General features: G+C 34.9%; 1 protein-coding gene across 1 annotated transcript; it reads right to left on the minus strand.

The window, feature by feature from the left end:
- Positions 1 to 443: 443 nt before the first annotated feature.
- Positions 444 to 13,945, minus strand: LOC143634548 (histone acetyltransferase GCN5-like). Its single transcript, XM_077102590.1, has 13 exons — positions 13,385 to 13,945; positions 13,255 to 13,319; positions 12,428 to 12,508; positions 12,226 to 12,297; positions 11,903 to 12,071; positions 11,353 to 11,396; positions 11,155 to 11,254; positions 11,004 to 11,072; positions 10,691 to 10,745; positions 9,889 to 10,004; positions 8,950 to 9,043; positions 2,180 to 2,321; positions 444 to 729 (listed from the first exon to the last, which is right to left on the minus strand). Exons 1-13 carry the CDS (start codon positions 13,904 to 13,906, stop codon positions 669 to 671), a joined length of 1,590 nt encoding a protein of 529 aa, XP_076958705.1. The 5' UTR covers positions 13,907 to 13,945; the 3' UTR covers positions 444 to 668.
- Positions 13,946 to 15,896: the final 1,951 nt, after the last annotated feature.

The following is a 15,896-nucleotide window of genomic DNA, read 5'->3' on the forward strand; positions in this document are numbered from 1 at the left end:
AATTTATAACTTAAAATATAAATAAAAAACAAAAAGATTAAAAAAATAAATTTTTTCTCAATTATTCCCGTTACCAAAAAAAAAGATGAAAATACATGACGAAAATATACAAAAATCACAATGATAAATAAAAAAATACACAATATATCACAAATTATAACACAAGGCCGAACAAAAATTATAACACAATATTAAATAATTAACAAAACATAATAAAAAAATACACAATTTCAAGAAAAAATGACACAATCAATAAAGAAATAAACATAAAAACACAATAGAAATAAAAACACAGTGAGCCTTTTTCAACATTGTGTCTTTTTTTTTTAGAACGAGGAAGATGTTAAAATATTTTTGAGTTATGATTTTTTTTGAAGGTTTTTTATGACTACAAATCATTCTCTTTAATAACTAAGACCATACCAGAAAGTCATTTTAACAAGTAACCTTAACCGGTACTTTATTACTTGCAACGAAACTACAAATACAAAGATACAAATAAAAAACTACAATTATAGGTCTCCAGTTATTAGGACTTAGGACCGGTGTCTCTAACCAATCTACAGTTTTTGTTAAATGCCAACTACATTGCAAATATAACATAAACAGGATACATGAACATTTTATTTATACCAACGAATCTTGTGAACAATTCCCGTTTCTTGTTGCTAAATTTTCAGAAACGATTGCACACCCGACTGAACTCTACTTGTGAAGAAGGTTTCTAGCCTGCATAATAACCGTTTGAATGAATAATACTAGAGATAATGGGTAAAATAACTACAAGTTGGTTGACAAGAAAACCCTCTAATTTTCTGAATAAAATGATTTACAAGGTCTTGGGCAATATTGTGTGACCCGCTTTCTTTTTAGTTAATTTTCAAATTTACTCGAGACATGCTAGAGATCAAACATAAGGGTGCATGTACTGGGCGAGAGATTGGGGCGACAAATATGGTTTTGGGGCGAGAACACCGCCCCCCAGGATACAAATGGGGCAAATTGTGGGGGGGCGACAACTATTTGTCGCCTGTTGTGTGTTTCTGTTTAATATTATTATATATAGGTGTGTGAGATATATATATATATATATATAGGATTGATTTATTTTGAGAACCACTTTGAGTTTTAAGAACTCGAAAGAACTCAACGTAACAATTTTTTTTTACACATGTGTAATACGTAAGTGTAAGTGATGTACAAAAAATTACGGTATTTTTTTACACACCGAATCGACTTTTTACACATGTGTAACTAACGTTTAAACTTGTGTAATTATCAAAAATACTTATTCTCTCTCCTGCTTCATTTTTTAATTAAATTTAATCTCAACCACATATTTCATATCATTTAATTAAATGTGTGGTTCAAAATTGAGTTCTTAAAGTTCTTAAAACTCACAATGGTTCTCAAAATAACCCTCCCCTATATATATATATATATATATATATATATATATATATATATGGGGCTACAACACCATTACACCCCAAAAACAAAAACCCACATTTTGCTGATTGGGCACCACATGATGCAAAACGCCCATTTTGTAGCTCCTCCACTACACAGCCTAATATGAATCTACTCATTTATAACTGAACAAGTCAAAACTGTCCGCGCTAAATTTGATGCAAGGAAAGATGGATCACATCATGCAAAATAACACTAAGGGTTCTAACGGATAGCGTTCGCGGTTTGTCGAGTCCAACCAGCACAAACCGAGAATTTAACACAAACACAACCCAAACCAGAAAAAGTGACCCGTGAACTAAAGTAGACGTGCATATTCATGAGTTGACCCAAACAGGACTGTTTTCCCGAAAGTTTTTATTTTTTATTGTTTTCTCATATTAATATTAATACTTCAATTTACATTTATACAACAAAAAGTAAAAAAAATCATATAAAACAATTGCATTATATTTAAAAAATCTTATGTTAGTTTCCGTTTTAGGTGTAGATTTTTGCATAACCAATTTAATTTATTACATAAAACACATTTAAAAAAATAAAAATAAAAAACTGGGTTAACCGGGTCAACACTGACTCAAATGCATTTATACCAAAACCAAACCCAAGCCCACGACTTTCATGCCAGGTACATGCATGTCAAAAATTCACACCCCTAATAGATACCCGTATATGTAAAAAAATGCAAATCTTCAATGAAATGATTTACCTGGTGGAACATTTATAGTAAATAGTTTCAGGAGAGTTATATGTTCTAGCGTTGGCAAACATCCTCCTTGCATCAGCAATAAACATCTCAAGTGTCACATAATATTGTTCTGACTCCACCCGTCTTGACATGGTCTTAAGATCTACAATCAGTTTAATATCCATTAATGTTTAATGCCTAAATATTTGAAAACTACGCTGAACACTCGATTATAATACCGACCCATAGAAAACAATACATTATTACCACCATGTAATCCAATTTTAAATGACATGATTTAAGAGACTGTTCGTGAACAATCCGTTTGAAAGAACACGAACACAAATTTTCGTGCGGTAGTGTGTTTGTGAATTGTCCGTTTGTCAACAAAAGCTTTAACGGGCAAACACGAACAAAGGTGTCGTCCGGTTCGGTTCGTTTACAGCCCTATAATAATGTAATCGAAAGCCGCTCTATATGAAGTCAAAAAAGGAGACGGGTGCGGGCAGCAGGCTGTTACATACTAAATAGTAGAGGGATTGGAATTGTAAATAGTTGAATAGTTGAGGGTCTATTATGTGACATTAGGTTAGATTGTACTTAAACAATCAGATGAGTAAGAATGATCTATCGATGATTTGAGTATTCTTCTTCTCTTAATCTTCGATCATTCTATTTGGATACGTAAGAAGTGATATCAAAGCATTATTTCCTCTGACTTGTGGGTTAGCATCAATAGTGACAACACACGAATCAATTGTTTAAGAATTAGGGCAACAAGAACAATCAAGATTCAACACAGCAATCAACAATTCAACATGGATTTTCACAACCGCAACAATTCAACCATGGAATTAGCAGTTGAAAAGATTATGACAATAAGGCAAGAAGGTACGGCTAAGAACTTTTGTGAGGAATTCGAATTTTTGTTCAGTCAAGTTAAAAGTTCTGAAGAAATTAGTGAATATTATGCTATATACCTCTTTATGAATGGCCTTGAACAAGAAATTAGAGATGTTTTATGACATGGCATCAGTATAGTTTTCACACATTGAAAGAAGCAATTTCTTTGGCTTTGAAATTGGATGCAAATGAATTGGAAGATTCGTTTTCTCCGTATGATCCAAATTCTTCTTTATATGAAGCCTTCAAGGTATTTGATATTAATGATTTCTTGGAGAACGGAAGGGTAATTGATAATGATGTTTTAAGAGAAATTGGAAATGATAATAAGAGTGCATCCAAGGTTGTTGATGAAATGCCTAGGAATGTTATAACTGAAATAAAGGAAATTTTGGGTGATGAATCAAGTACAAATGAAACTAATAATAGGAAAGATGTGTTTCACATTAATCTTCCTATTGATACACATGAAAATAATGCTTTAAATCATGACACAAGACTCGAATTAGAAGTGAGTCTCCATGATGTAGCAGTTTTGAATCAAGAAAAAATAGAGATTAAGTTAATGGAAGCTTGTGGGACGGTACAATTGGGTCTTAGGTTAAACCATCAGATGAAATTAGATGAATATGTGGGAGTCTCGGATTTAAGAATAGAACTAAGTAAGTGGAAGAGAGAAACTATTGACTTCAACAGATACCAGTTGGGTTTGTGACATGGAATGCAAAGGTGGTGAATTTGAAAATGCACTAGTCATTTATTTTGAAGGAAAAGGATGTCATTCACCAATTCTGAAGGAAGGAAAAAAAGAATTGGAAGACATAATTACTGAGATCCACGGGTCGTTTTCACATATTGGGAAGATTGATATGGCATCGGTACTGTTAGAAACCGATGGCTACATCAGCTTCCAACATGGGGAAGTCAACATTTTATCTTTCTATATATCAAACACAGAACTTCATTAAAGTTACAACAACAGGCTCCAAAGCAAGACCTAAAATGCCAGCAACTATGTTTGACCAAAGACCATGGAATTGTATTAAAAGCTTTTATAAAAGATATTCAGGTTGCTGGTAGTGCTTACCATTTTGGGTTATTACCAGAATTATTTGTTGTGGGAAATGTGGTCTTAAAAAAGAAGTCGTTGGTGTATTATTGGCACAAATGGAAATCCAAGTTGTTGTTTTCCATTATGTTCATTGAGGGTGGTTGTTCGAAAAGGAAAACAAGTGGGTACATATGGCATAAATGGAAAGCTAAAACGAAGTTTCATATTTTGATCATATTAATAAGGGGCTGCTATTACATGGATAGATATTTTTGAACTTTGGCTTGATTGTAATAAAAAAGAAAGGGGAGTCTCTAGGAATGAGTATGCAGGCGCTATTAAGATCACTATTTACTATTATAACTGTCTTTCAGCTATGTTTCTCAGTTTTCATTAGCTTGTTGTTAAGATTTGAAGCTGGATTGAAGACAGAAATTGGAGGATTCTTTCCTACGATTGCTCTGCCAAATTGTCAGCAAGAGAGTTTAAAAGGCACTTTTTGGAAATGGCTTGAAATGTGTGCTAGGCTATCACCTATCAATCACGAGAATATGAATTATTGGATAGGGTAGGAGAAAAGAACGAGGTAGTGAGAGCAGGAAGAGGAGTCAGTCTAAGACTCGTAAAGATATTGCATGTTGGAGTTGTAAAGAGATGGGACACATCAGTAATGAGTGTCCAAATGATAAGAGTAGAACGTTACAGAAAACGACACATATGGTGGGGTCACTAGTGATGAGGCGTTGGTTTGCAGTGTTGAGATTAACTTTGATGCTTGGGTGATGGATTTTGGTGCATCGTTTCATGCCACTCACTGTAGTAAAACGATGAAGAATCTTAAGTTTGGGGATTTTGGAAAGGTTCGACTTGCGAACGATGATATTCTGGAGGTTACGAGTATGGGAGATATTGATTTGATAATTTTAGTCGGTGCTTGTTGGACTTTGAAAGACGTGAGAGTTATTCCAAGTTAAACGTTTAATTTCAGTTGGGCACTTATATGACCAAGTTCGGAAATGGGTAGTGGAAGGTAGTCAAAGAGAATCTCCTGTTGGCTCATGGCAAGAAAATAGGTTCGTTGTACATAATGGGTCGACGTATCACCAGAAGGCGTTGATCAAGTTCCGATGAAAGACAATCTGGATCACGGAATCTCGTGGGCAGAAGAAGGTTCTTTTAGCAAGTAGCAAACCAGGGCCAAAGTGATGATTTAGGATGAACAGGCCAGAAAGGTTAAACCAATCAAAGGACATCGTGACAGTGGGAGCACAGGTCGTGTTTAGTTACAGATCCAGGTCGAAAGTGGGTTAAAAAAACCAATATTCCAGCTATAAAAGTCTCATCCGCTTGCTGAATATAAAGAATGTTTGTTCTCAAGGTACAGGATCCGATTGTTTGTTTCGGTAAGAGTTGGTAGGGACAGAGAACGAGTCAGGGGCAGGTTTAACCGTGCCTGACGTGTTGGGCTCTAGGTAGCTTCAACGGGCCTTCAGGGTGAGTTGATGGGAAGGTGATGGCAATCAGAAGCTGATTAATGTTCAAATTATAGATATATGATCAAATGCAAGAGCGCAGATGAAAGTGTTAGGCCTCATAATGGAAGATTGCTCGTAGGCCTTGTTCGAGCTGGTTTATTATATAAAGTCACAATAGAAGACGAGTGCGGGCAGCGGTCCCAATCGCAACCCAGTTTAGATTTCTTGTTAAATAAATTACAAACCCTAGTTTAGTCTCTATTTATACCACGCCATGTACTTGTAATTATTTGCCACTCAATAAAGAACACCTAGTTGCCACCCGTGAGCGTATGTCAGTTTAGACCGAACCACCTTAAATCCTCGTTTTCGTTTATTGCTTTCGTATTTGTGTTCAGTTCGCGTGTGCCCTAAACCTAACAAACCTAAACTCGAGCCTAAAATTAAGCTTGTATAACAAACGAGCCTGAACACGAACTTCACTCATTGACCAAAACTAGCCTTTATTTATTTAAATGGTTTTATATATTATTGTTTTTATATATAAAACTGAGAGAAGTAACTAATTAATATATATCATGTTCTATATATACAAAATATAATTAAAATCTATATACACCCTATATAATAAATAAATAAAAATGCATCTAATAAATAATAAATGAACCAAGACCGAGTCGTGCTCGAGCTTGAAAAATCACTAACAAGTTGAGTTCAAGCTTTAGAAATAGAGCTTAAAACAAAGTTGATAAAACCTAGCCTTCTTTGCCTCTCAATTTTTCATGTTTAATACTTCTTCATTCCACCACCAAGACTCCATATGTTTGCTTATCGTTTCCATTGTGACCTTGAGTCTCCATTGTTAGATCTGTAACGGTGGTTTCCATAGCATCCCACATTTAGTTTGCGTCCCCATCCAGTCCACATAAGCTCATCCAGATGGCCTTTAGATTGAATATATCAATCATGTCGCTCAAATTTCCCCATCGAATCCTAGGTCCATTTATCCTCTTCCCCTCAACCAACATATTTCTCACATATATTCGTCACCTACGAACAATGTTGGGTCTCTACCGAATCCCTACAATAGCCCACCAACAACGACCTACAAACCTCATTAAAAAGATACTAGATCTGCTTGTTATGCCTTGCGCTACTAAAAGTGATCAAATGCGATCTTAAAGAACGAGTTAGACCGAGTTTATTATTTCCGGGCCATGAGCCTACAAAGTCAAGAAGTTCCTACCTTTCCTCCCCCCATAACATCCCATATCTTGTTTCGTTTTGGTCACGCCTTGGTTCTGTAACACCACAACGATCGTCAGATCTGGCTAGTAAGCCATCGTACCAAAAGTATGTTTCCATAACTTGGAAAGTAGTTGTCAGAGCTAGTGTTGTCCTGGTCAACGTCTAGTCTGATAGAAAAGTAAGTCGCAGGAAGTATGACAAGCTAGTGTTGCCGGAGAAAACGCTAACCAATGATCAACGCCCAGTAGAGCATAACAGTGGTGGGTTGTCAAAAAACACTGAAATCTCGGTTCCCGGGTGGATGTGTTTATGGAATAAAACTATAGAAGCAACTAGTGATTTCCCACGCGTGTTGCGCGGTGAATTCGGTCGGTAAAACATGGGCGTTGTAGCGGCGAGCCTACACAAATTCGGTCAGTACCAGCTACGTTCGTTACGGTACCAGAACCAAGACTAGAAAAATAAATTCGTAATTAACATATTTAAAACAAAAATCAAAAAAAGTAACGACAATCGTATAACTTATTATATAAAATAAAAAAACTTTTAACATATTTAAAACAATGTTTATTCGATCAATAAAACCCATAAATAGTGGTAAAACCCAAGGGTTTCAGCGACGAGTTGACGCGTATTCGGTCAGCATCGGTTACGTTCGTCATTGTACCAAAATTAGAAACAAAAAAAAATCGCCAAATTAAAATTAAATATTTAAAACGATGCTTATTCGGTCGGTAAAACCCAAACGTTGGTAAAACCAGGGCGTTAAAACCCGAACTTTGATATAACCATAGTTCTTTTACTAGAATACACTAAACCCGATTAACCCAGCCCGAAAAACCCGAACTCAAAGAAACCGTGAGATTTGGATCGGGTTTCGGGTCTGTATGTAAAACTTTAAAACTTGAAGAACCTGAAACTCGAAAAACTAACCTGAAGAACACCCCTAAGTGAAACCCAAGTGTTAAAACCCGAGCGTTGAAACCTAGACATCAGTAATACCCAAGCGTTGCGGCACATACAAAATTTTACTCTACAAGAATCAACAAAAAAAAAGAATAAAAAAAACTGGTACAAAACAAAATTTAAAAAAAAACACATTTTGTAACAAAATAAAGGAAATAAAAAAAAACAAAAAAAAATCAAAAAATGTCTTGTGACACGACATTTCTCTTTTACTCTAATAATAATAGCCAAAATAGGATAGAATAGTGTAGAGAGAGACGGATATATGAGAAAAAGGGATTACCAGTGGTATGGAGCGGTGACCAAGGTTAGTGGGTTGCCCAACACCAGCCACCACTCATCCCAAGTAATAGGTAACCCTCGTTTCTCTCTCTACACTTTTCTAGACTTCTCCTGCCAACGCTTCCACTCCACAAACACAGCAAAAGCAATCCTCAGATCTGGTATTTCTCGCAAGGTTTTGTGTGGGAACCAAGATTTCGGTGTCATTTTTTTGGCAACTAACCACCCCATGACACTAGCTCTGACCACTTTCTGCTCCACCAAGCGTAGATCACTGGGTGGCGTTTTACTGGTGACACTAGCTCGACCGGAAATGATAACCCGCCACCTAGCTCCAATGACCCTACTTTTTTATTCTGGCGACATACTTGTCCTGATGGTCACTTTTCAAGATCCAACCACTTGCTCTAGTCTAGTTGCAAAGAGATAGCTTAGCTAATGTGTTTAGATTTACCCACTTTTCTTTATATAACAATTATTATTATATATAAATTATGATAAAATGAAAATAATATCAATAATACACGAGCCGAGCTCGAGCTCTAAGTTAAACAAGCCTAGTCGAGCTGAGACTTGTCCCGTTTACACCCCTATTTTTATGCATTTATTATAGGCTTTCAATAACCTTCAGCTCTTTTTTTCTAGTTTAACTTATGTTTTAAGACTTATCCACTTTACTTATAGCCTATTTTGACCCGTTCATCAAAAAACAGGTCAAAATTACCACCAATAGAATGAGGGGTGAAAAAAGTAAGCAGAATGTTTTTTAAATAATGATCATATATAGCGACAAGAAATACAGTACGCAAACAAAATGTTACTAAAATGTAATAATTAGACAGAAAGAATAATAGCAGCATAATTACCCATGGGATCTCTAATGATGTCATAATAGTCGGGAACATCGCGAACATCAACAGGTTCCTTAAAAGGCCAAGCATCAGCATGATCATGCAGTGCCTGCTTACAATAAATTATTTTGGTCATATTAATTGGTTCTCTTTATACAATTAGTTCTATTATATATGATTACAACAACATACATAACTTAAAACTAAAATCATGAACTTTATTTTTTAAAAGTAATTTAGAAGATTGTAAACACTAAAGATTCGAGTTTTACCCATTTGTTGGAAGCCAAACAATTAGTGGTGTGCATGAAACCGAAAAAACCGACATAACTGAACCCAACTCAAAAAAACCACAGTTTGGTTTTATGTTTTTTTGTTCAAAAACCAAATTTCGAGTTTGATTTCAGTATTGCATGTACCAAATAAAAAATTGAACCCGTAAAAGCTGGAAAAACGACTTTTGTTACTGGATTAACGGATTATAACTTTCATTTTCTGAATGTTAAGTAATTTATAGAAAAATAATTAATGACGTAAATGGATTTGCGGATTATAACTTCCAAATGCGTATTAATAAATTAATCATTGATTAAAAAAAAACTTTGAGCCCAAATTCATTAACTTGGGCCTTTTTTAGCCTACAAAATTTCAAGCCAAAATGGCAAAACTAAAACTGAACCGAACCCATTGTGAACCAAAAACTAAACGACCCAGATTCGCATTTTCAGTTTTTTGTTTCATTTTTAGCCCAAAACTGACCCATGAGCACCTCTACTACCAAACTAACTCCCAAATTGACCCATTTTACATAAACAGGTTTAAATAGCCACATGAAACTAAAACACATCAAGAATGCAACTTATATATAAAAAATTATATAAGTTCAGATTGAAACTTATGGATAAAAAATCAATCAATCATACCCAGTAAAAAACTTATGAATGAAAAACTTGCCTTTAAAATGGAACGAATGAATCCAGTCAACTTTTGGTTTAAGGTACCATCCGGAGAAGCATTGAAATATTTAAAGCGAGAGTGTCCCCATTGATCAGGAGTCCACCCAGCTGTCCCTGCAATTTAATTAAGATTAAAATTAACAAACAACATTAAAACTAAAAATAATATCATCAAGAATTCATCACCAAATAAACCACAACCTAACTACAAGATCCAGAAATCTTCAAAATCAGAAATATTAGAGCTGGAAATATGGGTGGATTGAGTATGTTTGTGTCTGTTCGCTTCGCTTAATTTTAACCGAACAAAGCGATCGGATACGATCAATTATACGACCAAAGTTTTCTTGTTTGGGTTATTTTATTAAGAAAAATGACCATATACATGTTAAATTTGTTTATTAATAGTATAAGCGACAAGTTCATGAAGGTAAACAAACACAAGTGAACAAATATAATTGAACATGGATGCACGAACATAACTAAGCGAACACCAACTAAATGTAAACATGAGTGTCAGTATGTTGGGCCTAATAATAAAACTGGACTAAATGGTAAGAGGCGATATTTTAATTTAATAAACTAAACAAACAACTTAAAAGAACATCAACTAACAAACAAGACATGCGATCGTGATTGTTCGTTTAACTAAATCTTATAAACAGTTCTTTTAGAAAACAAAAGATAGATTAACATGTCACATGAAAACAGAAGAGAACAAACTAATAATAATAAATGTCTCACTAAAGATTAACACAAATTTAGCAAACTGTTATAACAGCAAGGATTAACGAGCTTACTCAAACCAGGAATATCTTCAAGCTTACAAGCCCGTTTTGGGATTCCAGCTTCTTTCTGAAAAAATAAGTTGCAAATTTAGCAGTATCACCTTATAAAGAAGATTCCTATCTTAGCTGTCAGCACAACTAATTGCGATGCATAATTGCGACATTTGTAAATAGCTATATAATAACGTATATGCATTTGAAATTTTCCATCATTGGTATAAAGAGTAAAAGCTCAAATGGGTAGAAACGGGCCACGGTTGAGTTGGATTGACTATTAACCCATTTAACCCGAATCGGCCCTTTAATTAATTTACTGTGAGCATACCTTTAGGAAATCAATACCGGTGTACACAATGTGACAATTTGAAAGCTCTCTTATCTTCTCATCAATGGCCTGAAACATAAAATAAACCAAAAATAATATGTTGTTTTTCATTATTTTCAAATGAAATATTATTCAAGCCGTGTAACTTTACCTGCCTCTGACGGTGAATCATGGTTGATAAATCAGTGTATGGAAGCTTTGGGTCAATTTTACATTCCATAAGAATACCTCCGTCATAATCTTTTATATACCTATAATACCACATAGTTAAGATATATTAGGAGACAGCCTATGAATTTTAATAAAGCAAAATAAGATGTGAGCTTTTTAAAATTTCATATATACATACCCATGCCATCGTTCTCTCTCCAAGTTAATATTTTTTGTAAAGCCCTGAAATGAATATACAGATTTGTTAATTGGTTCACTAAACGATATTACTAGAATAAGAACATCTTAAAAAATTTGCCATTTTACCACATCAGCTTTCCACAAGTTGTTAAAAAGTTGCTTTTAGCAATTATAATTACATTAACTCTAAACGTAAACAAATATTTATGATGTTCAAAAGTTTTTTACGTATCTCCTCAATTGTAAGAACTAATTTAACGTTTACAAAGACAAATGACAATAAAATCTTATATGGCATTTATGTTTTTTAATGCTTGCTATTAGTATCATTATTAACAAAGATTTTACGAATAACAAACTATGATATAAAAAATCTTTTAACCTTATGTTAAATATTTAAATTATGTGAATTGGTTAAAATGTGATACGAGTGTGAAAAGAAATTAAGAAAAGGGTTAAAAATGAAAAACAAACTAAAAAGATTTTATCATTATAACATGAAAGCCCTAACCAATAACCATGTTACCAAAAAATTATAAATCGTGTACCTGTTTATTAAAATAGCCGACAGCATTGTTGTCTGCATATGTTAGAAAATGAGTGAGCCCATCCACATCTCGTGCGTGTTGTTTTAAATGGTTCATTAGTCTAGTCCCATAACCCTTTACTTGTTCAACTGACGTGATTGCACAAAAAGCTATCTCTCCAAATTTTTGGCTAAAATGTCACACAAACAATAAAAAACCAACGTTAAAAAAACAAAAAAAAAACAATAAAAAGCAATATGAGATAGTAAACAAATGCGCATATTTATCTCTAACGGGAAATAAAATCATATCATATCATATGATAACACATGTAACACTTGTACCTGATATAAGGGCGGTATGTAATGCCACCAACAACAGTATTGTGTCTGATAACCATTACAGATTTGTGGCCTCTGCATCGATTTACATGTACAGTTCAAATATTATTATAAGATGATGAAAAATAAACCTAGAAGCACTATTTCTGTATTATTAATAAGTTATTTAGCCATTTTCTATGAAGAACACAGGCTAACAACATACCTATCCATCACAAGACGAACAATGTATTCTTTAGGCATGTTAGATAGTTGCCTTGCAAAGATATTCTTCAGTCCAATTAACCTTTCAAAAATATGAATATTAGTGTAACTGGTGCACTTAAAAACAATGTTAATATGTCCATCTATTAGACTACTATTATTATTACACATAACAAACACTAGTTTACAATTTACAAGGCCCTTTATTTGAATGGATACATAAAACCAGAAGCTATTTTCATCCTATTTCTTTCATATGAAGAGAGAGTAAGGCTGTACTCAAAACAAACTGAACCGAACAAGGCCTTGTTCATGATCGTCCGTTAAGCTTTTATCAGACAAGCAAACGGTTCACAGACACCTAACCGAACAAAATTTCTTGTTCGTGTTTGTTCATTAAGGAAATGAACTTGTTTGTGAACTGAGAATAGTTAGCGTCAACAGTAGTTTACCAAGTTTGTGTTGAAGTTGTTTTTAACATTCATATTCATAAGTTAATTTACATATATGTTAATCAAATAATACTCATATACATTTTTGTTTATAGTTAATAATTTACTTAAATCTATATGATAAGATTAGAAATTACAAAAGTCATTAACAAATATTAAAAAAAAACCTTTAACGAACAAACATTAAACACATTATCAAACTTTCTGAATGAACACAGTTGAACAAACATCTCATGTTCGTTCATTTAGTTAATCAAACGAAATTCCTTGTTCATGTTCGTATCATTTATTAAGCGAACGAACATAAACAAACTTCCCACGTAACAATTCACTATACGTTCGATTGTTCACAGTCCTAAGAGAGAGAAGTCGTTACCAAATCATATGCTCATCAATTTTATCATTCGATACACATGCAAACTTCAGTTTTCCTGTTTCCTCCTGCAAATATATGATATCAACAACCTGGTTTACAAAATCCGCAAAATCAGCGAAACAGAAACTACCTCTCTTTTCAAACTCTCCTCTCTGGCACAATAAGCTCCACTGGTCTGCAAATTCTCCGTAAATATACTCTTAACGGTATCCTCCTTCACCACTGCCCCCGACCCCGAGGCGGGAGTGGAAACGGACACCGCAGGCGTACCACCGTCTTTGGCTCCTTCACTGGGCTCAATTTTGACCGAACTGTCGGTCTTGAGCTTGGTGTTGCGGCCCGTAGGCGCCTCGAGGCGGGAGGCGGTGAAGTTGCGGATGGAGGAATTGTCGTATTCGTCCTCGTCATCGTCCACGACGTCCTCGAACTCTTCGGAGTCGTCGGAGTCGTTGCCGCCGCGGGCGCTGATGCTCTCAAGGTCGTCGTTGGAGGTCAGGGCGCCATCGAAGGAGGACGGGAAGGGCGGCGCGGTGAGTTTGCGTTTGTGGATGGATGACGTGGCGGAGGCGGAGGCGGAGGCGGAGTGGGAGTGTGACGGTGATGGAGATTGTGAGCTTCGTGATCGGAGTGGTGCGGTTGAATTGCCGTCCATTTCTTAACATAAGAATTGAATTCAATTCAATTCAATTTTGGTTTTGGGAATTAGGGTTTTGCAGTTACTTTAACAACACATGACCAAGTTCCAGAAACCGTTACTTTAATTTAGGACCGGAGAACGGGTTTTGGTCATGTATCAGAAAGAGTTTGGATTGGAAAATGGCTGCACTCGTGGCATAGTTCACGCATGTGGGTTACGCACGGTATCGGTTATGCGTGCGGAGCCGATTATACATACAAGGTCCGAGAAACGCGGTTAACCAGCGCTTTGTACGAGTACCCCGTAAAAATCTTTTTGTTTACCTTTGCTCAAAGTACAACGAAAGAACCATTGCTCGAAACATGTATCGATCGATACCGATCCTTGTTTTCTCAAAACTTGGTATTGGTATTGGTATTGGTACCGTATTGCTTGTTCCGGTACCGGTTCGATACCGATACCCGGTGTCATTTGCTCCTCCTTAGTACGAAACTCTTTTAGTTTGAATTTACATGTGACCTAACATTAACATAACATCGTTTGACAATGTAACCTCATGGCTGTACCCGATAAGTTTAATTATTGTCTGCATTCACATGTGATTGCAACTTAGTATAAGTTCACATGTGATTACAAACTAATAATATCACGCTATTCGTAATGGTTCCACAAAAAGGTGGACACGCTCGTCATGTTGTTGTCACGTAGGTGAAATCGCCCAATAAGAAAGTGTGTAATGGTTTCACATGAAAATTAAATAAAAAACAATATTAAAAAAGTACGACATGTAATGTGGTTATGGGTTTAAAAAATTGATTAAAAATATAAATATGCCGAACGCTCATTTTTACCAACCTACATGCCCTTTACACCCGAAAAAGGTCCACGACTAATAGTGTGCGGTAGGCCACCCCACCTATTTTGTAACTTGATAAAAGTGGACGTTAACATATGAAAAAAAGTGGTGGCGGGCCACCCCCATCAACCATGGAATTGATATATGTATTAAATTTATAAATTCTTTCAACACTAAGATATCTTTAAAATAGCATAATATCGACAATAATATTAGAATAAATAACCACTATTCTAGGTATATATATAGCCTTAAAGAATAAAACGAGCTAATATACGAAGAAAGACGGAGAAAAACTGTGAAAGCCGACTCAACACTGAAGCAAGGCATAGCCATGTTACAAGCATACGAGGAAAATACAAAAATCTAAAGTCACAACATGGCCCATGTTGACAGCAATACACCCCTTGGTGAAAGTACAAGAGGAAAACTGATGTGATGCGTTGAGTGGTAAAAGATGGGAGATTTAGTTTTCGCACAAGATCGTGTTTTAATTTTATAAAAGTGATTTATAATAAGACTAAACACACACAAAATAGGCAAGTGTACATGTCGTATATGTAGAATAGTATTGGTAAGAACCAAGTATCGATCTGTAAACACAAATGTTTCTAATAGTAAATATCCTTTTTATTTTAATCGGAGAGTTTAATCATTTTTGGTGTTGAGTTGTAAACTTTAAATAAAAATATTTATATATAATATATATGTGACAATAAAAGAAATTCTAAATGAGTAAATCAAGTATATGAAAGTTACCATCTAAGATCAAGGATCCACTCCATTCTTCCTTGATGATTATTAATTAAACAATAATATATGATAGAATAGCCCCCCATTCCTAAGTTAACATATTCTATGACATAAAAGAAAGTATCATGCATATTTTTAAGTCCATCCTTGCTTAATCTTATACTACCACGAGAATGTCATTTTAAATAGGCAAGTAGTTTAGTAAAACAGAAAGATTAGGATGACTTCGATTTTTCAAATACCAATTCTAACAACTTCGGGTGATTGTAGTTGACTCACACAACCTCCCCTTGGTTGATTTGAGTAGCTTATAATTACGCATTTCTTTAACATATGATTTCTTTAACTAGCATGATAACCTAAGCAATCGTGTTAACAATGTTATTTCAGAATTAT

Source organism: Bidens hawaiensis, unplaced genomic scaffold (genome assembly GCF_021521415.1).
Source record: "Bidens hawaiensis isolate Kalapana, Puna unplaced genomic scaffold, B.hawaiensis_p1.1 tig00007117_1, whole genome shotgun sequence".
Taxonomy (NCBI): domain Eukaryota; kingdom Viridiplantae; phylum Streptophyta; class Magnoliopsida; order Asterales; family Asteraceae; genus Bidens; species Bidens hawaiensis.

What these genes read in the sequence shown, in the direction of transcription:
- LOC143634548 (XM_077102590.1), bottom strand. Translation starts at nt 13,906, where the DNA reads ATGGACGGCAATTCAACCGCACCACTCCGATCACGAAGCTCACAATCT. An exon ending in ACATACCGCCCTTATATCAG is followed by an intron (nt 12,072 to 12,225) that starts GTACAAGTGTTA and finishes GTGACATTTTAG; the next exon opens with CCAAAAATTTGGAGAGATAG. An exon ending in TACTATAAATGTTCCACCAG is followed by an intron (nt 730 to 2,179) that starts GTAAATCATTTC and finishes GTTATTATGCAG; the next exon opens with GCTAGAAACCTTCTTCACAA.